Raw genomic sequence first — 24,900 nt, forward strand, 5'->3', positions numbered from 1 at the left:
GATAAGAAATTGCTGAGGCTGAACTACAGAACAAAGGGATGATACACATAAGTCTTCTTTTAAAAGGCAACCAGAATGGGAGGAGGTAGGGACTTGGCCTTTGTGTACAATATCTCAGTTCCTGTAACATTTGCCAAAGGTAGAGGAAACCTGGATAAAGGGCTTTTCTCAGCGTGAATGGGGTCTAGGCCAAAGCTCTTAATCAGCAGTCTCGTTTAGGGTGGGTGGGAGAGAGAAGTCCATCCAAATTCCTTCTATTTCAGCTCTGTCACTTTGGAAAACAGACCTGGGACCTTGAGAGAGCCAGATGGAGGGGAGTTCTCAAGCCTGGTGATACAGGCAAAAATGAGGACCAGGTCTGGGACCCAGTTGCAAAGATTGTTTCTATTTTTCATGCACATAAAGGGAAAAATGTGGCAATCTTTCATCCTCTGAGTGAACCAGGGAATACTTAAATATGGTATGGCCCTCTATTAAAAACTTTGTACATATTTTAACAAATCATGTAAGAAATGTTTCTTTTTCTTTAGAATAACCTATGGTGCGGTGGTTAAGACTCCTCCAGACTGACAGAAAATATGGATTTGGGGTCTCTCATGGTGCAGAAGGAATTGAGGCATGTTCCTGTGTGAGTTTTATAATATATTATATCAACATTTCTGTTCCTTGTCATACTGTAGAAGAAAAACAGCTGTGTCTGGAGAGGAATTAATCTTGCCAGCTAATGTTAATTAGGAGATTATGCCATGATTTCAGATGTGGAAATCCCTGTTAGAAAGGTTCAAGGTGTTTCTTTCTAGATAAGGAAAGAACAATTCTTCAGGGAAATTCTTCCCCTTAGGAGTTTCTAAAACTTTAGTTACTTTAGATATGTGGCACACTGGTCAACAACATCAGAACAAGAGTGTGCCCAGGTGGCCAAGAAGGCCAATGGCATCGTGGCCTGTATCAGGAATAGTGTGACCAGCAGGACCAGGGCAGTGATTGTCCCTCTGCACTCAGTACTGGTGAGGCCACACCTCAAATCAGTTTCGGGCCCCTCATGAAAAGAAAGATACTGAGGTTCTGAAGTTTGTCCAGAGAGGCACAACAAAGCTGGAGAAGGATCTGGAACACAAGTCTTACGAGGAGTGGCTGAGGGAGCTGGGGGTGTTTAGCCTGGAGAAACGGAGGTTGAGAGGAAACCTTACTGTTTCCTACAACAATCTGAAAGGAGGTTGCAGCCAGGTGGAGGTCGGTCTCTTCTCCCAAGTAACAAGCCATAGGACAAGGGGAAACGGCCTCAAGTTGCACCAGGGGAGATTTAGATTGGCTATTAGGGAAAATTTCTTCATCAAAAGTGTTGTCAAGTACTGGCACAGGCTGCCCAGGGAAGTGATTGAGTCATCAACCCTGGAGGTATTTTAAAGACATGTGAGTGTGGTGCTTAGGGACATGGTTTAGTGGTGGTCCTGGAAGTGTTAAGTAAATGGTTGAACTCAGTAATCTTAGAAGTCTTTTCTAACCTATGATTCCACGATAAAGGCTGAGGTGGACAATTTCTGAGAATATACTTGTGAAGCCTAAGTTTCATTCAAATCCTAATTTAGTCACAAAGTCAGGCTTTTTTTTTTTTTTTGCCTTTTTTTTAGGTTTGGATTTGCATAAGTCTTAGTTTCTGAATTACTGAGAAATTTTAAAACTTAAATTTTCATCTGACTTTTTTCATAAAAAGCCCACATACTATCACTTTTAAAGTGTTTTGTGGTCTGGGGTTTTATTAGACTATTCAGGTCTTTTGATGGGCTCTTTGCCATCTGAAATACTACTACTTTAGTGAGAACATTGTTTAATGAGGTTACTTATTCATTGGTATTAGACAATTAATTATTTACACTGGTTAGGAGGAAAAACATCCTATAATTAAGCACTGTGAAAAGAGTATTCACTCCCTCCCTTTACCCTAATATATTTCTATATATATGATGTCCATATAAGGAACTAAATATCACATATGCATGCTCATAATCTGGTGTAACTCTGCTTCTTGATACAGCAACACAAATATATACAAGAAATTTGCACCCTTTTTTTACTAGCATATATGTTTAAACAGACAGGGTGTTTTTTAGGGAGTCTCTGGACTCCTGCAGATTATATGCTTGAAGGTAATATCACCAAAGAACAAGGCACTGCCAGCTCAGAGCTGAAATGTGGCCTGGAACAATAAAACACTTCAAGAGGAGTATCTTTGTCATGGAAACAAAAGAGCTGTCAGTAGTCCCTTCCTGCAGGTGCAGGTATTGTACTGGGGCTACAGGCTGATGCATTGTTGAGGAGTTAGGTTGGTTGTAGTTAGGTTGGTTTTCACCCCTGGAAACACTAGTCACAAGTAAAATTGGTAATACATTGTTGGACAAAGTTTTGGCAGCTTCTCTGCAACATCACAGGAGAAAATATAATCAAGGTTAGAGAAAAAGGACACCTTTCTTAGAAAAAAACCCAAACAAAACAAAACCATCACTTCTTTAATAAGCTCATTTATTTAGGGTTTTAGTATTTCCTCTTTGTCATATCTGAAACTGAATCTATACACAGTATAGATGCATTTAGAAATATGACAATTTAAAACATAATATTGGCTGACATCTAGCACTGCAGAGAAGGCAGAGGAAAAACAAACATAAAAAACCTTATTATTTCATCAAAGCAGGACCTTTTTTAGGTTTAAGTGTCTTATTGAATGTCATCTTGTTTCCCTTCTCTCCTCAAAATTTCTGCCTAAGGAAAGTATTAATATTAATTAAGTTTCTGTTTAGCCCTTTCAGTAGATGAATATGTAAGGAAATGTTTTCTTCAGTTCTGTTTTATGCCAACTTATTTCTCTTCCTATCTAAATGTCACTTTTCTCTTTAATAACTATAAATCTTTTACAAATATCATAGAGTGATTAGAAAGGGGAAGTAGATGTACATAACATATTATTGCATTTCTTTCTTTTATGAAATATTGAACTTTTATTCAAAGTGTTCTGTGGTAATGATACAGATATTACAGATTTTTATTAATTATATGCATTGACATATGCCATAATACTTGATGAAGTAAGTAACTTAGAGAAGATTAAAAAAAAAATCTCAGAGCTCTCATTCCTTCTGCATTGCTTAATAAGGCTTAATAAGAGAAACAAGAAACTAAGCCAAATTACATTCATCACCAAGCTGTGAAATAGTCTTCTTTAATATTATATGATTTATATAAGATGTTAGAGAAGATCCAACAATCCTTTATATGGTATTATAAGATAATACTTTTATTTAGAAGTAAATAAGGATTTATAAGGATTTTCCTTAAAATCTAAAGAAACTGCCTCAAGCTTTCAGTAATTGACCTCTTTGCTTTGATGGCAATTCTTAGCAAAACCCAAGAGTCTGAGTAACAGTGTCTATTGGAACGAGTTTTGATAACTCTAGTTAAGCTGATTAAGAAGCAGTTAAGTGATAGATCTGAAACCTAGATGTGAATGTGTAATCCTCCTTACAGGAAGATCCTTCTTGGGAGGTCTTGAAAGGGCCACTTTCCGAAAGGCCTGTCAAGGATTTACAGGTAAGTAAGAAACCTTTGCTAGTAACATTTGCAAAAGGAATAAGACAAATAAAATGAATGATTACAATGCAGACATGGGGGTCACAACATGACAGCAAAGACATAAAACCCCAAAATAATATTTTTGAGTACAATAGGGTTATTACTGTATGCTCAGAAACATGATATTTGGACAATGATCAAAGAAAAAGAGAATAGGAGGAATGGTGTTGATGTGCCTCCATCACGCCAGTGGAAGTTAGTCCAGAACACTGTTTTCAGTGCTTTAAAAGGGATTCAGGAAAAGTGGAGGTGTTCCAGAAAAGCAGTCCCCAAAACTATTTGAAGTAATAAATATTATGGAGTAAAATACTTCACAATGAGCTTGGTCTGTTTCTTTTATCAAAAGGAAATGTGAGAGGCACCTTGATCAAAGCACGCAAATGTATTCCCAGAGGAAGTTGGTAGCTGCAACAGAAGTGTAGGGAACAGAACAAAGGTCTCTATGTAACCTTTGTCGACCTCACCAAGGCTTTCGATACTGTGAGCAGAAAAGGTCTTTGGCAGATTTTGGAACGTTTAGGTTGTCCCCCCAAGTTCCTTAAAATGATCGTCTCACTTCATGAGGATCAGCACGGCCAAGTCAGATATGGCAACACACTTTCTGAGCCCTTTCTAATAAAGAATGGTGTGAAACAAGGCTGCGTTCTCGCTCCTACCCTATTCACAGTCTTCTTCAGCATGATGCTTCAAAGGGCCATGGTAGACCTTGATGATCAGGACAGTATCTACATTCGATATCGTACTGATGGAAGCCTATTCAACCTAAGGCGTCTGAAGGCCCACACTAAGACCTTAAACCATCTTGTCCGGGAGCTGCTTTACGCTGATGACGCCGCCCTCATTGCCCACACAGAAGCAGTCCTGCAGTGTTTAACATCCTGCTTTGCAGATGCTGCTGAGCTCTTTGGGCTGGAAGTCAGCTTGAAGAAGACAGAAGTTCTCCATCAACCTGCACCTCAGGAAGTCCCCCACCATTCCCACATCACCATCGGCCAATCAGAGCTCAAATCAGTCCAACAGTTTAATTACCTAGGCAGCCTCATCTCCTCGGATGGTAAGATTGACGGGGAGATAGACAACAGGTTAACAAAGGCATATAGTGCTTTTGGAAAACTCCATAAAAGAGTATGGCGTAATAAACACTTGAAGAAAAGTACAAAGATCAGTGTTTACAGAGCCATAGTGCTGTCTACTCTTTTATATGGTTCCGAATCATGGGTCATCTACCGCCACCACCTGCATCTCCTAGAACGCTTCCATCAACGCTGCCTCCGTACAATCCTAAACATCCACTGGTCAGACTATGTGACCAACACATCTGTTCTTGAACAAGCAGCAATCACAAGTATTGAGGCCATGCTACTGAGAACGCAGCTGCGATGGGCAGGGCACGTCTCCAGGATGAAGGACCACCGCCTCCCTAAGATCCTGCTTTATGGTGAACTTGCCACCGGCTGCCGCAAGAGAGGAGCGCCGAAGAAAAGATACAAGGACTCCCTGAAGCAACAACTCAGCCTCGGGCATATTGATCACCATAACTGGTCTACTCTGGCCTCCAATCGGGAGGCCTGGAGACAGACCATCTATAACGCTGCTGATGTTTTTGAGGAAGCACGCAGGATCACTCTTGAGGAGAAAAGACAACGCAGAAAGAATCGAGCCTTGCAGAATATACCATCTAAGGAGTCTTTCTGCTGTGTCTTTTGCAACCGAACTTGCCTTTCTCGTATTGGCCTTTTTAGCCACCAACGCGCTTGCAAGAAATGTGGATAGAGCCCTTCCCAGATCTTCATTCGCGAAGCCTAGCCATGAAAATATATTTCTTCAGTTAGGGTAGCTATTTTTGTCAAGCCATACAAAAGCAGACATTACTCCTATGAGTTTTCTAAAAGACAGGACTGAGGTAATTCTTTCACCCTGCTTGGTTTTCAGTGTAGATCAAAATTGATGAGAGGTTTTTATTTGCAAAGCAAATATTGTGAGTTACATTTACCAATTTGCCAGTACCCAGGCAATGGGTTATGGCATTACTCTGTACATAAGAAAATACTTTGCTATTTGATATAAAAATAGTTGACTCTAAAGAACTCTGAATAATTATGGAAGTCTTGCCTTCTTTGATTTTAATTTAATTAAGAGAAAACCCCAAGGGTCTCACTGATGCCCATGCAATTCACGTACAAATATCCCACAACCCTGAAATAGAAATGTATAAAAATCAGTGAGGAGTGTAGATCTGTACATTCGACCAAGCCACTGTGGGCTCCCTTGGTAGTAAATAGATAGCATGGTCTATGATATTCAGAATGAAGTTCATGTTTTCCCACAGTAGGTGCCTACATTTGGTTGGATAATTTATAAGATAAACTCTATTGAATGTACCTCATTGCCTCTACTTGATAGCCTTATTAGTCAGCTAAGATGTTGACACCTAAAGATAGTCGCATTAAATGAAATTTTGACCAAAGAAACTTGAAAAAGAATAAAAGATGCAAGTCTAGCAAAACTGAGCCTGTGATCTGCTTGTATTTTTGTGCTCTGTTTTTTTTCCTGGTCAGTGCTAATTAAGTAGCGATTAATTTGCCTGATGCAATAATTTCCTCTGCTGTGTTTAATTAATTTCATTGTTGAGTTAGATAGAATCCAACCTAAAGATTGCAAACCTGGTAGTAACTAACCATTACAATGATTGTGGGGAGTGATTACATGACCTTAACCTTGCTCAGTTCTCAGATGAAAAGACAAAATGAAACTACGGTCTAAAAAAAAAAAAAAGACAAAAAAATTTTCCAGCAAGGACCAGAAGTATAAAGCTTCCTTAGATATTGCTTTTATACGATTCTTGGTCCAGCACCACCGAAGCACAAAGTTCTGCTGACTACCTCAGTTTTCACTTGCTATCAGAACTCATCACTTTTGATGAAATTTCTCAGTGTCTTCCAACCTCAATGGTTGTACAAAATCCCTGTGGGGAAAATCTGGATGATTATTGTTCAAAGCGATCAGAGGGCATGTCCCAAAACTCCCAAATACAGAAGTAATTTTGTCTTTTTCCAAATACACTGTGTTAAACTCACGTGTGCTAGTCGATCAAATCTGGCAAAGAGTTCATTCAGCATTCGGACCAACTCCTGGGCTGACAGAGTTGTGGAAAGGTTGGTGAACCCTTTGACATCTGCAAAAAGAATGCTAAAAAAAGAAAAAATATTAATATTGCAGTCTATTTCCTTTGATTTCTGAATGTCCTAAGTTACTTCCTAGTAATTTACTGTGGAAGGCTCATTTTACTAGCTTTGAAGTCACGCTACTTTTGCTCTAGACTTCTAGAGATTCAGGAGTACTGAATATAAATATTGAAAGGATTAAACAAATACTACTAAGCAAGAGTTTTGCCCAAAATAGAATTCATAAAATTCTAGATTTTCAAAAAATTCAGGAAGATATAGTTAAGCTTTAATAAGTACAGCTGTCCCCTTTTATTAATGAGAAACCTGAGGCATGGTGCACCCTTAATATGTAGGGCTGTATAAAACAGATAGACTTGACACTCACAGGTCTATTAGTATCTAACAGTGTTCTTTGAGGGTGGGTTTACGTATAGCTGTTTTTTTACAGCAGGTTTGATTTCAGCAATTTCATTTTACTGTGATTTTCAGGCTTTTTTTAATCTGTGTGCTGTATAAGATCAAATCCTAAGACTACAGACAGATTAATGACAGTCTTGATATATGCCAGGCTCAGGTCAGTTTTATTGCACCAATTTTAGACATTTGACAGAAGTTCCTGAGTCAGAAGTATAGTGCTCTCTTTTTAGGGTATGAATCTTTAATTGGATAATTCCTTTTCCATTTTATTGACTTTACAGGGAGTCCAATGAGATCATACTTTGATGTTGGGTGTATCAAATTGTGTGCCTGAAGTTTTGATGGAATCTAAGATAACAAACTGGTTGCAAACAGAGCCTTATCCTATATTTTAACATCCAGTGAATTTTCTAGTCTTTCAGCTGTTCACTGTGCCTACAATGTCCACATGTGAATATAGAGAAACACACACACACACACAAAGTCTGTGGTGTGCAAGTTGTCACCCAGGCCAAAGCATGTAATAGCTCAGTACTTTATAGATGAAAAAAGTGTTGTCTATTTTAAAAAGTAGTAATGTTCAAAAAGTCACATATTATTCTGGTACAAACTGGTAATAACACAAATGAATCTTGTTAGCACTTGAAAGTCAACTAATAACTGGTGTTACAATTTGAGTAGCTGAAGATTTTGTTTCGCTTTAGCTGAAGGCTTGTGTTAAACAAGATACAATTTGGCAGTGTGTGAGAATTACTAATGTACCCAATAATAAATACAATATTGATCAGGTTGAATACTGATAGTACAACTCATCTTCAAATGGTAAGGCTTTGGGTGATGATTAAACAAGAGGCTCACAAACTTGGTAAGATTTTTACCAGTGAGAAAAAGTAAAATTAAAAGGTAAAGTACCAAGCTCTCTGAAGAGGAATGAATAGTAATAATAGCCTGCATTTATAAAAATAAGATTTTTAAACTGCTATTTTCTACACTTTTAATTATCAAAACAACAAAAGTTTCTAACTGGATACTAATTTTAAGGAATCATATAGTGTTGGTTTAGGTAGTATTCAGTGCTTAACATTTAGGAAAAAAATAAGATTAAACCTAGTTTTAAAAAGATCTAGTTTCTGGCAGTGTGCATAGAAGCCAACCAGTACCTGTACTGTAAAGCCTGCAGAATCTTAATTTTAAATCTCTTTCAAGTATAAAATATGTTTCGACTTTTTACCTCTCACTATAACCCTTTTCCATTCAAAAAAAGGGCCATCTTCTCCCTATTTTTATTCTTCTACAGCAATATTTACCTTGGGAATGAAAAAGGTTAATGGAAGACATTTTAATTTAGTGCAACTCAAACCTTTTTTGAGGGTCCTTGATACTTTCAAGCAGATTTAATAGAATAAAATAATATATATTAGCTACTGCATGGCCACAGAAGAAGTAGATAATCAATCTACTCTTTTGCAGAAGCGCAAATTACATTTATTGAACTTGTACAGGCAAAGTTATATTTGGGTTTCATCAAAAGGCAAAGTACTGTCTTTCCTAGCAAATTATCTCCCAACATATCCAAGAATGTTATTTTTCACTTCCTTCAATGATAATTTCAATGTTGCTCACTCTATCATTTGCCCCTGTGGTTTGGGACAAACCTATGAAACATGTTATTGGCTTAGCAAAGTATTCTAGTGGTTGGGAACCACAGTAAAATCAAGATTCTGTACTGTCATAATTATTCTGGTGTAAATGTACAATTAGGGCTTATTACCTTGAGTAGCAGCTCATAGGTAGGATAACTATCATTTTCCTGCTAACCAACTCCAGGAAAGGCAAAATTTAGAGAGCAAAATAAAGAAATAGGATTAAGAAAATAATAATAATAATAATTAAATGAAAATGGCTACTAAACAGAGGAGCCATATAACAAGGAATCATCTTTGAGAGCATCTTACAAGTCTCCATCTCGTGTTTCAGTGTGTGAGGTGAACCAACAGGTTGTGGCAGAATATGTGTCCACATGTAAGCAGGGAACCACTTTCTGTGCAACCCTGAACAGAAGGGGTAAAAAAATGAAGGAAAAAAAAAAGACACAAATGATCCAGACTCAGAGTTCAGTTTAACGGATCTTTCTATGGCAATGGCATCCATCCATCCTGATGAGTAAAATAAGGCACCAAAATGCTTCTCTGCTCAGGGATTAAACAAGGGTACACTAATTTTCTAATTTATTAATTAATAAAGCAACAGAAAGGAAACTCTCAAACAAGAGTCATTTAGCAGCATCTGAGACCTTAAACACTAAAGACAGGCTGCTCCACCCACCTGACATTCTCATAGCGATGAATGTAGATCTTATGAAACTGGTGTTGCAAATGTTCATCCTCTACATTGGTCATATCATTTATCATTTCCAGGACTACAAACCGTGGTAAGACAGAGAGCACCAGCCGTTCCTAAAATGAAGAGGAAAGCAAAGGGTCAATATCAGTCTGAACTGGTACTTCACAGTGCCCTGTTCAGAGCTGGATAGCTGGTAATTTAGGGTGTTGCCCTCTTCTCTAAAAATTCTGTCTCAGATCATTTGTGATAATTTACCTGACCAACTAACCAACCTAGTCCAGAGTCTAGCATGTCTCTGGACTGACTGGTTTAGATAAAGAAGAATGCAAATGAGTTCAACTGAGGCCATTCAAACTGGCCCTCTCTGCTAGGAAGACTGGAGAACATATTCAGCATTTCTGATGAGTTTTGTCTGTGTCTCAGGAACGCTCAGGAAGAGTAACATTTGAGACAAGTTGAAGTGATACGTGATTATATACATTCACATGCTTATTTGTAATGTATATCTTTAATGTGTATTAGTAGAGTATCCATGTATATTAGTTTATTATTAGTGTGCAAACACAGTACATCTGTGCATATTAATGTACATATACTTCTAATATTAGTGTATAAGGAGATACATGTGTATGAACGCAAGTGCTGTTTTCCAGCTAGCCATAGAACTTCCACAGAATTTCAAAGAATATTCTGAATTGGAAAGGACCCACAAAGATCATCCAACTCTTAGGTGAACGGTCTGTATAGGGATTTAATCCGTGACCTTGGTGTTATTAGTACCATGCGCTAACCAATCATATGTAAGAAGAGCCAGGAAAGCCTTCAGAAGATAATCAGTCTTTCATGAAAACCCTAGATCATTGCCTGAGAGATTTTAGAATGTCCCTGTTTCAGTAGCTCATCAGTTTGACGGTATTGACAGATTTTGCAAGTATCCAACCCAAATCTGTTTCTCTGCAAATTAAGCTTTCTTTTAATCCTTTCAAAGTGGCTATGGATAATTATTGATTGCTGCTTTCTCTGTAATAATCTTTTTGTACTAAAATATCGTGATCATGTCCCCTTACCCTCAGTCTCTTTTTTTTTCTTTTAATTAGCCAGATTTGTCCAGTATTGGAACATATCTCCCCAAATTACTCTGAGGCAAAGCTAACAGTTTTTCACCGAACTGGTTCTTTTGCTTTACAAGATTGCAAATAGTGAAATCTTAGTGAACTAAAGAAGAGAACATAAGTTCTGTAAGCTACTTATCACCAAATTTCAGGCGACATTTCAGGGAATAGGATATGTCTAGGGAAAGCCAGACATGAACCTCCGAATCAGACACATATGGAAACCGCAGATGACACAGATGAGTAAAGTTCTCCCAGGTAACGCCAACAGAGGAAATACAGTGCAGTGTGAATATCTTCCTGTGTTTTCAAAGCAGTTTAGTAATACTACTGTGGAAAATGCACTTACAGGGAAGGGCATGAAGCTGTCTCAGGGGAGGTTTAGGTTGGATATTAGGAAAACGTTTTTCAGCCAGAGGGTAGTTGGACACTGCAATAGGTTCCCCAAGGAAGTGGTCACAGCACCAAGACTGACAGAGTTCAAGATATGTTTGGACAACACTCTACCCTCCCCTCCTCTTCTCTCCTCTCCCCTTCTCTGCTTGCTGTCAGAGAGACTGATATTGAGTTTTTTGTGGGGCAACTTGATATTAAGAGGATATGAAATAACCTCATCTTATCCAGGTTGTGGGTTATGTCCCTTCTTGACGTTGGTCAGAGAGAACAAGACAGATCAAAGAGGGATGATGGGTGGAATGAGAGAGATATGCAAAACAATCATGAAAATAATGATTTTTATGCCAGCAGGATTCAATGTCATACAAGAAATGTAGCCATACATGAAACATCTGGAAAAAATGGAGGAATGTCTCCCTAGGATTCATAGGAGGTGATATCATTCCTAACTCACAATTTTTACAGTGTAGCTCATGAAGAATTCTCACTCCGAGTGGTCTTAGTCAGTAGTTAGTAAACAATCCTCAGCTGCAATGGAAACACGTTGTGGATAAACACCTCCATTTGTCTGGATGGCAGCCCCAGCTGAGGTGAACTGTACATTTGCTTAAGAAAGGAAAACACATGCTGCTAATTGCTTAACTGGAGCAGAGGTGTATTAAGCTCCATTCTGAGATGGCGGCTTTCTCCTGTGCTCCTGCCTGCATAACAGGCTAACGCAGAAGATGAGAAATCTGAGAATCTACTGATCTCTAATACACTTGTTCCAGAAACCTTTACTAAATCAAGTGTTGTCTTTGGAAGGGAGAGACAAAAAATGATGTGAGGTAGCAATGGCTGACATAGAGCAGATGGTGAGCTATAACACAGTGAGCTCATCCTTTATTCTGCTAAAAAGCCTAACTCAGACTTTCCTTTTCCCCGTACAAGGTGGTGCTAATTTTAGCATATCTGCATTGTCTTGACTTTCTTCTGCCCTTTTCACCTGGGAATTCCTCTATCCTTTACTCTTCTGATGTGTAAACACTGGATGTGATGCTTGCAATAGCAAGAAGAAAACCAGTCCCTCAGGAGGTCCTTTATACTCCTGCAAAAGCAAGTTTTCACAGAAACATCTCGCCCTAAGGTAGCTTCACTCATAAGCAAATGTCCCATGGCATCTGAAGATGACATGTTTGGGAAGAGCTGCTGATTGATATTCTATGAACCAGAAATATTTTTTATATTTTTTGTCCTTAAGCCTCCTATTAGAGAAGGTACTTAGGCTATATATTCTCTTATTCCTTCACTATTAAGATACATAGCTCAATATGACCATATGAAATAAATCCACCCTCTGAACAAATCAGATCAGTCTTTCAGGGAGTTGTATTATTAAAGTGTTTGATGACTTCTTGTGAAGATATATTCAGAATAATATATATTTTTTCACTGTAAAAAGCAATATGTTATTTCCTACCTTATCCATGCAAGAAGACAAATAGGAACACAAACTCAAAATGAAAAGGAGATAAAAGAAAGCAAACAGAAATCCTGGTTATTATTGAACTGTTTATGAAATCTGTGATAAGAGAACATAAAAAAAGGTAATTTCTCCATAGATACATAGCTTAAATGGAGAATGTTCTTTTTTTTTCCTAATAGGAAAATCTTCTGTTCCTTATTTGCATTCACTCAAGAAGGTATTAAGCAATGCCTCCAGAACGTTTATTTAAAATAAAACATAGTTGACTTGACACATGTTCACTAAGCCAAGAAAAATGTGCCCAGCACATTTGATAGCCTAACCTTCATGCTACTCATTAAGGTAAGTTAAACGTTCTTGTCTGCACATAAGATCTAGCAATGACCCATAAAACTGAGGTTAATTAGTATGCCCCTGCAGCAGCCCTCCTCCATTAGCGCTGCAACATGTGATGAGCCTTCGTTGCATCACAAGTGAAGGTGCACACACAGCTCATGTCACTATTCTGCATTATCTGTGTAATGCTGTGGAGGAGCACTACAAGAAAAATAACATTGAATTGTGTATGTGTGAGTGTGTCTATATATATTTTTATATGGCACTTCAGCCACCAATCAATTCTTTGGTAGTGAAACATTCAAAGGACAGAAAACTTTTCCCTCTGTGGGCATCAGCGGTCTCTTGCTGTCCCAAGCTGCTCTTACACCACATCACACTGACAATGTGAAAGGGATGCTGAACCAGGGCCCTTCCTCAAATTGGAAGCTGAGAGATGGGCTCTAGTGTGGATCACTTCCATCCTTTCTTTTCCTACAGCTGATGTTAGTGTTCTGTGGACCAAGATATGTCCCTCTTCACAGGCCTTTCACATCACTTTGCTTCAATCCAGCAGTTAAAAAATATTTTTGGTTACTAAAGAATGAGAGTCAGGTCACTGTTCCCTTTATATAATGATCCTTGCCACGTAACTCCCCTTTAAACTCATTAAATATTATTGTTCCCATTTCACAGATTTAGATACTGTGGCACAGAAGAACAGCACAAATGAATGGAGGTCATGTGTAAAAGAGTAGTAGCAAATCCCAGAGAAAAAAAAACTGCAATTTTTTTTATAGTCTTCTGTATCTTACTATTTGCATGATCAAAGAGTCCTCACATTTCTAGTCAATCTCTCCTGGAAGGCATTGTCAGAGCTGGAGGGAAAGGCATGAGAAAAAATATCTTTTCTATTTCAGAGAAGAATAAAGAAGTGTCATGAACTCTAGGGTGAGGGGAACTACATTACCCAGTTCTATTGAAAGCTTGCTAGTTGAGCAATCGGCTAAGTGGTTCAAAGGTGAACAGCAGTAGCAGTAAGTAGTTTCAAAAGAAATGGAGATATATTTGTTCAAGAGAAAAGACAGAGAATAAAGAAGATAACAACAAAAGGATGCCAGAAAAGAGCTGGTGAACTATTATCCTAATAACCATTCATGACATGTATCAGCCCTAGTCTTTAAGATGGAGCAGTCAGAGTTTAGAGTAAATAAATGAAAAAAGAACCTTTAACCTGAAGAATAACTAAGGTAAAGAATAAAGACCAGTAGAAATCGCTATATGTAACAAATTGTTGGTAGGATTCAGGTCTGAATTCAGACACCTGATTTTTGGTGACTACAATGTAGGTATGGCCAAAGTTCCATTTTATTCAATGAATCTGGAGAGATACTCAACAGACCATATGTAGATGACTCCTTTGGTGTCCCTACACATCTCTCTGGGTTCTGTTGTCTGCATTGACTAGATCTCAGCTGACGGTAGTAGGACCTCATAGGTGTAAAGAGTGTGTAGTCACTAATTTAGGAGGTGTCTAAATATGGAGCTGACTCCTACCCAAACTTATCCCTCCAGGAAAATTTAGGAACAGTGAGACAAATCCTGAAGTGATAAATGAACTTCATGAGTCACACGCATCTATTTAAAGTCCCACAACTGTAATATAACATTGATACTGTCTCTAAGGCTCATTTTTTGTTTTATGCATCTGCAATAGTCATTCTTTGTTGAACGTCTTCGCTGTGGTCTGCAGGCACCAATCCCTTGTGTCACTTGCACTGAAATCAGGGAGTATCAACAGTGTTTACAACCCACAAACATAGGAAGGCACATTCATGGAGAAGTGGGACATGTCCCTGATAAATAAATACTGACCTTTGCAACAGTTTTTGAGAAGAGGCAATTAGCCAGTGCGCCAGATCTCCATCTTGTGAATAAAAACTGGAGACCTTTCCACTGGGACTGATCAGAGAGAACAAAAGACCAACAAGCACAAAATATCAACAAGCAATTTGGGATCTGCAGGAGATTGCTAAGAGGAAGGTCAAACTCCCCAAGGTTTCCCTACAAGGTCTGCTGTCAGCATAAGCTCCCTGCACCAGCTCCCCTTAGATGGTACAGATTTTCCTTTGTTTTACAACATCTTTATTGAGGTTGGCTTTGCCAAGGGATGAAAAGCCCCTCCTGATTGACAGGTCAGTTTAGGTTCTGTTCTTCCTCTTCTACACATGCCATCAAATGGGTGAATACACGTATATGTTTGTGGGAGGATATCTTTGGGTTGGGAAACAAGTAGCTAATGGCTGTTCCCCAGACACTAGTCTAAAACTGGAGTTGGGTATACCCCAGAAATGTTTAACTTGACAGAGGCTCTTCCACGTTTCCATCTTGATTTTTAAGAATCATTGTTCCAGAACCATCAAGCTTGTCTTTAACAATATTTACAATTAATACCACAGAGATTTTATTGTCTTAAACATTGAACTTTATAGCATATGAAGGGGACCATTGAGAGCAGTGGTTTTTAGCCTTTCTGGAGCACATGAGCTTTTATTACATTTAAAGGAAGTAGATAAAAAATGGTGTTGTTTTCTACTGAAAACATGGCAATGTTTGGGATAGATGTAATTATTGTAAATGCCACTCAAGAAAATGGGAATTAGCACTTCTCATTATGATGAACAGCTTTAAAGACAAATTCCTTTGTTCTTACTTAGTGCACAATGGACAGCCTATTTGCAGCTGTTCCTTTTTGTTTGTTACCAAGACAATGAGAATTAATTAAAAAATATGGAGCCTAACTGCAATATATAATACATTCAGACTTGGGGAGTTATAAGGCTGCCTGTTAGCTTTTACTACTTACTGCTGCAATGTGTGATATGAGCCGTATCAACTTTGTTTTATTTTAATTCAGGCAATTACCATTCCAAGTCATCCCATCCTTGGCTGCATGTTCCATTTAGGCATCTGCTGTTTCCAAGGAGAAACAGGGCCAGATCACACAGGAGTTCTTGGACTCTCCTTTTGTTTAGCTATTGGCTATGAAACATAGTTAGAGCCTCATCCAAACTGATAACCCAGTGTTTATGAGAGTCATGACTTTTTATAATCAGTTATTTACTGGAAAGTGTTGCAGAGTTCATGGTAATGCAAGAAGGAAAAAACTTTTTCCACACACTTCTAGGAAGGACATGTTATCCAATTGTTTCCTCAATACTGATATCCAGAACAGCAGATGCTGAAGGGAAGGACTGCAAGGTACTGTTGGTCTTTTGCTTCGGTTGGATGGTGAATGGTTTGAAAATTCAAGTACCTGAAGGCACTTTACAAAATCTTGACAGGGCTTGATGACTAACAGTCTATTTCCAGGTGTAAAAGAAGGTGCCTATTTTATCAGCCAGTTGGCTCTGTGAGGATATCACAATCTTAGTGCCTGCTTGCCCTGGAACCCCTGAAAAGTAGAAGCCTGATTCCAAGGCTACTAGTTTGGTTTTTTTCCCAGTATCATTTTGACTTCATAAATACTTAGCTGATCCTGTAGCATGCTGGGAAGCAGTGGAACAACCCTCCCTGTCATTTTTTTTGGCATGATACTGACTACTGCTTCTGTGTGTATATTTTAACTTAAAAAAATTCATTCCTCTACAAAATATTTACAAAAAATATTTACAAAAACAATCTAAAAAGTAGCTCAGTTGATCATGATGCTAACTGTAGCCAGTGATTACAATATATGGAACAGGTGCAATGAATCAGCTCATCATAAGGCCACATGAGCAGCACTGCGACAGCAGCACAAGAGTGGGTGGGAGGACGTGCCTGGAGATAAGAGCTGCAAGATGCTTGTGTTCCTTGACAGCAGTGTCCAGGTGTTTGCTCTGCTAGGCTACGTCATGAGACAATCTTCTGACAGTACTTTGTTATTTGAGCTGTCTTTAACTTAGGCAATAAGAACTACAGGTCTCAAATACTATCAAATTAAGTTTCTGTATTGAGTACATGAAACTGTTAATAATTCCACATCCTCTGGATCCTAACATGATTTTTTACCTCTTGAATGAAGAGCATGTTAGACTTACACTTCATTGTGAAACCCAACTATCCCATAAAGACCTGTGGTAAAAAGCAGGAATTACAAAACAATTTGTATTACCACCCTGTCTTGTAGACATGACCATTTATCATAGAATCATGTAACGGTTTGAGTTGAAAGGGATCTTAAAGACTGGATGATCTTAAATGAACACCTTCCACTAGACCAGGTTGTTCAAAGCCCCATCCAACCTGGTTTTGAACACTTCCGGAGATGAGGCATCCACAACTTCTCTGGCCAACCTATTCCAGTGCTTTACCAACCTCACAGTAATGATTTTATTCCTAATACCTAATCTCAACCTACTCTCTGTCAGCTTGAAGCTATTCTCCTTGTCTTATCACTACATGCCCTTGTCAAAAGTCCCTCTCCATCTCTCTTGTAGCCCTTTTAGGTACTGGAAGGTAATGTAGGGTCTCCCTGGAGCGTTTTCTTCCCCAGGCTGAACTATCTCAAATGTCTCAGCCTGTCTTCATAGCAGAGGTGACCCAGCCCTCTGATCATCTTCATGACTCTCCTCCAGACTTGCTTGAAGAGGTCCATGTCCTACTTACGCTGAGGACTCCTGAGCTGAATGCTTACAAGTGATACTCTGCAGCCCCACAGTAATCAATTAGACATATCTAATACATGGAAAGGAAAATTTTATAGTTTTGTAATTTTGTTTTTTCCAAATATTATGATGACTTTTTGTTATTTATTCTTTATTAAACAATTTTAGAGGAGACAAATATCTGGAAGAAAAGGATTTATATGGAAATAAGACACATATCTCGATAAAAAGTTTTTTACTGCCTTCTAGGGTATTGGCTTCCATAAATTTCAGTTAGTTTGCATGGGAAGGCCAAGGACGTGGCTAAAGAACAGGAGAAAGATAGAAAAAACTGCTGGGAACTGATTGCATAGAGGTATAATCTTGAGTTTTTCCTTGTTTTACTGGAATAGAAAATAAGAACAAAACAGCTCCTACAATTCAAATTTCTTCTAAAATATCAGAATGGCCTCATCTGACTTTAATGCCTGTTGTGCTGTTTTTGTGTACACTTTCACTTCTCTAGAACTGCTTTGACTTTTCTGCTGTTAAATCTTCATTTAATTATTCTTCACTGTTTTTATTTTCAATTCATTTAGATGTCTCTTGTTCCATTTTGTGACCCTTTTTTTTCCTGTTTCAAAAATTACTATACAACTTCAGCAAAATACACATTTCTCAAGTTATTGGAGCTACTGACATGGAAAATGTCAGAAAGAAAGCTCTCATGCCATTTATTGTTCAGCTTTATATCACTAAATTACTGCAGAACAACAAGATGAAAAAGAGCTACACGATCATTTATTCTGGTCAAAATAAGACATATACATTGTCAGAGACTTACAAGATTCCAGTACAAAATAGCACAAGCTGGATAAAACTTCCTTTCTGTAGGTGGGAGCAATAGTCACTTTCTGAAAATCAAACCCCTTTTAATAAGCTTGTAGATGTGCACTTGAACACTGATTATGTGAAAGACCATCAGCCTGTTTATAAATGTTAAGATAACTATTTTATCTTACCTTAAATGATCTCATAAATGGCATCAGTAACTTGACTCTGTCTACCTTGGAATTGGTACTGTTTATGGTCAGATAATTTAAAACCATTATCTGGATCACAGAGTCTTTCTGTTAATTACACATCTTGTAAGGATATTAATTTGAGAGTCCTCCTACGGTCCTTTCAGGGCACTAAGGAAAGTTCCTTAGTACCCTAACAGTCCTGAACTAGAAAGAAAGATGATCTGAAAATGAGTAAGTATATCCAGAGCTCAGGACATCACTAACCTGATGAATTTGGAGCCTGCAGTTCTTTATTAAGCAGAGATGACTGTAGGGCAGCCCAGCTGGCAGAAGTGTCTTATCACTGTAGGGGGTTGAAACTCTTTCAGTCCCCTTACTCATTTCATCTTTGTTCATTTCCCTGACACATCAGCAAGGGTCAATAGTCAGTGACATCTGTGATAATGGCTTTTTTTTATTAGAGACCTCCCTTTGCAGCAAGAAGCTAAAAACACAGGAGGCACAGGCCACCAAAATCCAGTCAGTCCCATTCACTGTCAACCAGCATGGCATTTGAACAGACTGGTTTGGAAATCAAAGTACCACACGCATTTTCGAAAAGGAGTTTTATCCTTAGTAAATCCAAAATCCAAAATCCATCTACTAGGAAGGGGAAACAAAGGTTTCCTTCTCACCAATTTCTTCCAGGGAAAGCTCCCATGCCTGAAGTTCTGATACTCTTCCAGGGAAAGCTCCCATGCCTGAAGTTCTGATACTCTGGGATTATTTTTCCCTGCAGAAATTGCAGTTCAGGATCTGATTCCCATCTCTCTAGCATCAGCTGTAAATCTCATTATTCTGATTCAGTCCATGTGACTTCCCTAGATTTGCAAGGAATGGGAGAGAAGGCAGTGGATAATTTTTATCTTGATTTTACCTTAGGTTTCTACTTGAAAACAAAATATGAGGGTTATGCTCTGATGACATGAAACATCAGCTGCAAATGTAAAGATGCAACATCTAAAATCTGACATTTAAAATGTTTTGGTTTTTACTTCAAATGGGTTAAGAAATGGGCTGTTTGGAGACGAGATGCAGCAATTGTACATACTGGCACCTACAAAAGCATAAGTGCATGTATATATTGCTTCCCCTCACCAATAAAGAGTAAAAGTCTGTTAATGGACTTAGACAATAATATGGATGTGGATTGTGAAGAACAACATAAACTTTGCATATTCCTTCACTTGTATTAAGTAGTGTGTTGTACTTTCATCCTCTTGAGTGCTGAAGGAGCAACATCAAGAAAAAATTTCTACGGGTATCATGGTTCTTTAGCAAAAGGCACTAAGATGAAAGTCTGGATAACTGCAAAATTTCAGACAATCTGACACTCAACAGATTCATTCCTATAAAGAAAAAAAGCTGAATAAAACGCAATATCTAACCATAGGCTTACACAGATTTTTTTGGTGAGTTTATTTTTTGCTCTTTAAAAATAGAGGCTCAGTTATTCTGATAATAATTTTTAAATATGAAGCATTTTAAATTACTTTTACAAAGAATGAACTTGTACTCTCTAAAGTTCATATTATTTTTTTATTTTTTAAACTAAACCTGAACTTTATCTTCATACCAATTTAGAGGGATATTCTTACCACCAGTAATATATATATTTTTATATATATTTATATATATTTTTAAAAGACTTTATGGTGTTTAGCCCTCTTAAAGTGTCCCTTCCAATCCCAGTCCAATCTGCTCTTATTTTAGAGTTTGCAAAGTACTGGTGGTTGATTAAATTCTAGATTTGTAAGAGCTTGATAAACCCTACATAACATGTAAGCTGCTTTACCAAAAAAAAAAAAAAACAAACAAAACCAAAAAACAAACAACAAATAGCCCAAAACAAACCAGACTTCATCAATCTGCAGAGATCTTCTTAAAGCCCTTAAAATAATAGAGATTGTTGCAGAAGTGTGAAAAAAAGTCCTCTGGAAGTAGAAGTAGAAGGAAACAAATGGTCAAACAGAACAGCTTTCTAATGGAAAAAGAGATTAAGACAGGATTACAGTTTTTCCAAAGATAACATGCAGGAGAGACTAAATATGCCAACAGCAGATTGTTCTGAAGACTAAGGGCTGTCTTCTCATTTTACAGCTCTCATACTCACTAGAAAAATAGAATGTGTGCTCATACCTAGAAAACAAAACAACCCCCTTCGCACTTGGACAAATGTTCTTTCAAGTGTTGAGCTCTAATCCTTTATGGAAATCGAATAAAACAATATCCAAACTGTTTCAACTTTCAAAATGAGTTTTAACTGGATTTTTGGAATCCCCCAGGAGAAAGAAATTAGTAAACCAGTGCCAGGACTTGCAGGGAGGAATTGTCTGCTAGGGTATTGTCTTAGAGGACTCTTCTCATTAGACTATTTAATGTAGAAAAGTTTTTTCTTCTTGCTCCCCACTGATCTGACCAAACCCATAATTAATACTTGCAGATGCTCATCTTCATCCCACCTTGATAGGGAGCATCCCCAGAAGCCCAGTGCGTCAGGTATGATACCAGCCTGGACCTTCTCACCTGAGTACTCCTTGCAAGACTGGAGACAGACAGTGCTTGTCCCCCACCATCTTTCCTTGCTCCTTCCTCCTTCCTCCAGCCTTCAGCTCCATTTCCTCTGCCAGTGTGTTAGATGTGCAGGAATATTTTCATAAGGCTTAAGGAAGCCACTAAGAAGGAGCTTTATTTCCATATAAGAGGACCTTTTCTTGGTAAAACTTGAGATTGTGTCTGCAGAGAAAAGAGTCTGCTTGCTAAAGACTGCGTTGGAGAGGGATTTAAACAGTATAGTTAAAAATACTAATGCATCGTGGTGGTAGTACCTTTTAGCACTAGGTAACTCCACTGAAACTGCACAAATTTACTGTTAAAATAGAATAATTTTCTTTATTTGGTTTTTCAGGACTTGAAAACCGAAGAATTTCTTTCTGGTTTGAGTTTACTTCCCCCCAATACCTTAGCACAGCAGGGGCAGTGCAGCTTTGCTGGTGTGCTCTGTACACCAGGTAGGGTTTTCTTTTCATGAATGATGCATAACCTGCTACACTGAGAACAAGTATGAACACCTCTCCAGAGGATGAATATAAACATCAAACAGATATGGACTGATTTCTCCTCTCATCTCAAACAACTGCAAAGATCCTTCTTTCATAGGATGCTATTAGGTGCTCTAAATTTACCAGAAATAATGCAAATAAAATGTTTCAGAGAGGCTATATGTTGTGTTTTTCTGAACATTAGTTCAGAGCACAGGTTATTTATGTTACTACCATACAGTTGAACAACTTCACTTAGCTTGAAAGCAATCTCCCATCCATATTGCTTTATCCAGGCTTTATTAGTCTTGGAGAGGTCTTGGACTGAGAGTAGAAGTGTGGCCATGACATAGAAGTTTCTTAATTATGAATAAAATGACTTTTCTTTGAATAGCTGTCCTGCAATGTTGCAATCTTATTACAAGATAAGGGATAAGGGCTGGACTGATTTTTATAGCCTTCTAGCTTTAATAAATTTAGCCATTTAATTTCTGTGATTTTCCCTGTCTAGTCCTTTTAAGCCTCCATTTCCAGCTTCAGTTAGTCAAATATTAACCTCCTTGCACAATAATAGTTTTCAGATATGTATAGCCTGGCATATGTATATGTGGGGGAGGAAAAAGGAGTCTCACAGTTATCTGAGATCTTTATAATTAAATGGTAGTATTTCAGGGTTTAAAATGTTAAACAAATTTCAAGTAGAGGTTGGAGAAAGAGCAGGTTAGGACATCAGGCATATATTATAAATGTAATGCTTCATAAAGTCATCAACATTCAATATGTGTCTGGATTTAACATGTCATGGATTTAACATCTAAAACTTAGGGATTTTGTATCAGGAGAAATAGAAATGAAAAAGAAATTTAGTGCAGGTTCCTGCTCTTCATTAAAGCAATTTCACAGTATTCTCACAATGAGGGAACTTATATGTGCATTGTTTTTGAAAGGTTTTCAGTAGCTAATTACAAAAGTGAGTTAGTTTCTATTTTCGTTGCCCAGATATGATGAAAGCAGAATTACCTGCTGTGTCCTTGAGCAAAATCAAGGTAAAAAGGAAGACATTGTCTTTGAAGTGGTTATTAACAAAGTATAGCACTGGTTGTCAACATTTTTAAGTACATAGATATCAAATGAAAATATTGACCCAAAATTTCAAACAGGTAGTGGAGTTATGATATTATTGGAATAAACTGGACTTATGAAAACTGACAACCTCATGTTTGTTTTTTATTTATAATTGCAATGTGTAGAATACAAAATTGGAAGACATTTTATGGCTGCTGTATTTGGTTGGTTGATACAAATACAACTCATGCACAAGCAGCTAACTACAATCATTAGAAAATATTTGAAGTCATTATTTTATCAATAACTGCTAAACTGAGATTGTTTTTACAACACATTTTTGCTATCTTCTGCAGCTTGCTTCTCTGATATTTCTATCTTTTGATTATACAGTCTTTCTGGTACTCATCAGCAGTCGGATCTCCTTTTAGTATGTCAAGCTCTGAAATGTTTTAGATCTTCACCAAAATTCTAATTGTGTAATGAAAATTGGGAAATAAGTAGACACAGATGTTCCCTCGATTTCACAGAGTGCTGGAATTTCCACATGGTGTCACACAGATAATACCATACAGTTAAGTGCATAAACATCATTAACAATGACTGCTGGAGTAATTCTCCTTTGTAGCCACACTACAGTTCACTTTAATAATAGAGTAATTAGAGTTAGAAATTTCATTGTAATTGAAAATGCTAATATGTACTTTTAGCAACCCCAGGTGCTTAAAAGCAAAAAAACAACAATAAAAAAAATCAGATCCTTGATGATCTGAAAATACGACTGAAAGTCCTGACTTTCTGAAATACTTGTGAAAATTTTGTTTAAAAGTCTTGTTGAGAGCAAATGGTGATGGGGGAGGAAGGAGGTAAAAATATGTAGGAGTTTTATTGTATAGACTTTTGGAAACATGAACACTGGAAACTGAGTCACCTAAAAACTGGAGACATGTTTCCCTGGACCAGCCAGGCAACATAAAGTCTTTTCCATCATCCAGGTCTGCACTTCATCCTTTTCCTTCCCATGCAGAAAGTGAATAAATTGAAGTTGGCATAAAAGCTGAACTTGCACTTGAAGATGTTTTCTGTGGACAGTGAGCCAATGGAGCTAATTCATGTTTACAGAGACCACAGGCCCAGACATTTCTGAACAACAAAATGTCTTTGACTGTCAAACTGGAAAACTTTACAGCAATAATGAAATAGAGAAAGGAATTCTTGAACCCTGAAAACCCTCATAAAAGGCAGAGACTGCTGGAAAATAATGACACCTGGAAAACACACTATCACATCTAACTGTCCAAATTTCAGCTCAGAGTAGCATGAAGAACAACAAAAAGTGGAATTTTGGTTGTTTCACCTTCTATTTTCACTGTACTTTATGCAATGATGGCAAGTGAATGAATGAAACTGCTTTCACTGAAAAAAACCTTAGCTCATCTGTATGAAATGTATCTGGGAATACAGAACAACCTCTTGTTTTTCACCACAAAAAAGAAGCTGATACAGTAGAAACTATATTTGTATTCCAGAAAATCTGCAAGTGCTCATTAGAAAGTTCTTAAAAAACACAGAAATCTTTACTTATCAGTATTATTGTTTCCTTTTACAGCTCCATATTTCTGATGGTACCTCTTGTTTGTCTCTAAAACATAGAGTATAAAATATTTGGCTTACAGTTGGGTGACTTTCCATGACTGAGTCTTTTAGGCATTGCACAATACTGCATGATAGCAGTAGCATTTATAGTTATTAGAATGACAGATGATTAGAGATTATAAATCTAAAGGTTATTGAGAAATTGGAAGGTTATTTTGAGAGGGCAGAAACTAGATTTCTTAGTTTTAATAATGCACAGTAATGAATAGAAATATGTCTGAAACATTTATATAACTTCTATGATTATACAAAATTGGAGCCTTATTCAGCAATTGCTTATGGATGAACACACCACTCCTTGTTGTAGTTTTAAGCTCATGTTGTTTTTTTCTTACTTTAATTTTACTTGTCTTTTGATTTAAACAAGGTAAAGACAAAACTGGACCCTAAAGGGACCTATCTGTCAAGCTGTCATAATTCATATGAGGTGCCATATATATGACATATTAATACAATTACCCATTGTAATTATCTATTATTTTCAGTTTTAGAAGCAGAAGCTGTGTGGGGATGAAAGAAGCCTCTAGAGATTTAAATTAAGTAATTCATTACTATAAAATGTAGCAGTACCACCACCAAAAGCCACAAAATACTTCACCCTCCT

General features: G+C 37.6%; 1 protein-coding gene across 2 annotated transcripts in view; it reads right to left on the reverse strand.

The window, feature by feature from the left end:
- The window catches only part of ADCY8 (adenylate cyclase 8), a 126,250-nt gene that overhangs the window by 65,556 nt on the left and 35,794 nt on the right, over nt 1–24,900 (reverse strand). For both annotated transcript variants that reach the window (XM_027684445.1, XM_027684444.1), the window contains exons 3-4: nt 9,537–9,667; nt 6,705–6,816 (exon numbers count right to left, since the gene is read on the reverse strand). In XM_027684445.1, the coding sequence (XP_027540246.1) occupies nt 6,705–6,816; nt 9,537–9,667 (243 nt within the window). The remainder of the gene's footprint in view (nt 1–6,704; nt 6,817–9,536; nt 9,668–24,900) is intronic.

The sequence above is a fragment of the Neopelma chrysocephalum genome, unplaced genomic scaffold, assembly GCF_003984885.1.
Source record: "Neopelma chrysocephalum unplaced genomic scaffold, ASM398488v2 Primary Assembly neopelma1_66, whole genome shotgun sequence".
NCBI lineage: Eukaryota > Metazoa > Chordata > Aves > Passeriformes > Pipridae > Neopelma > Neopelma chrysocephalum.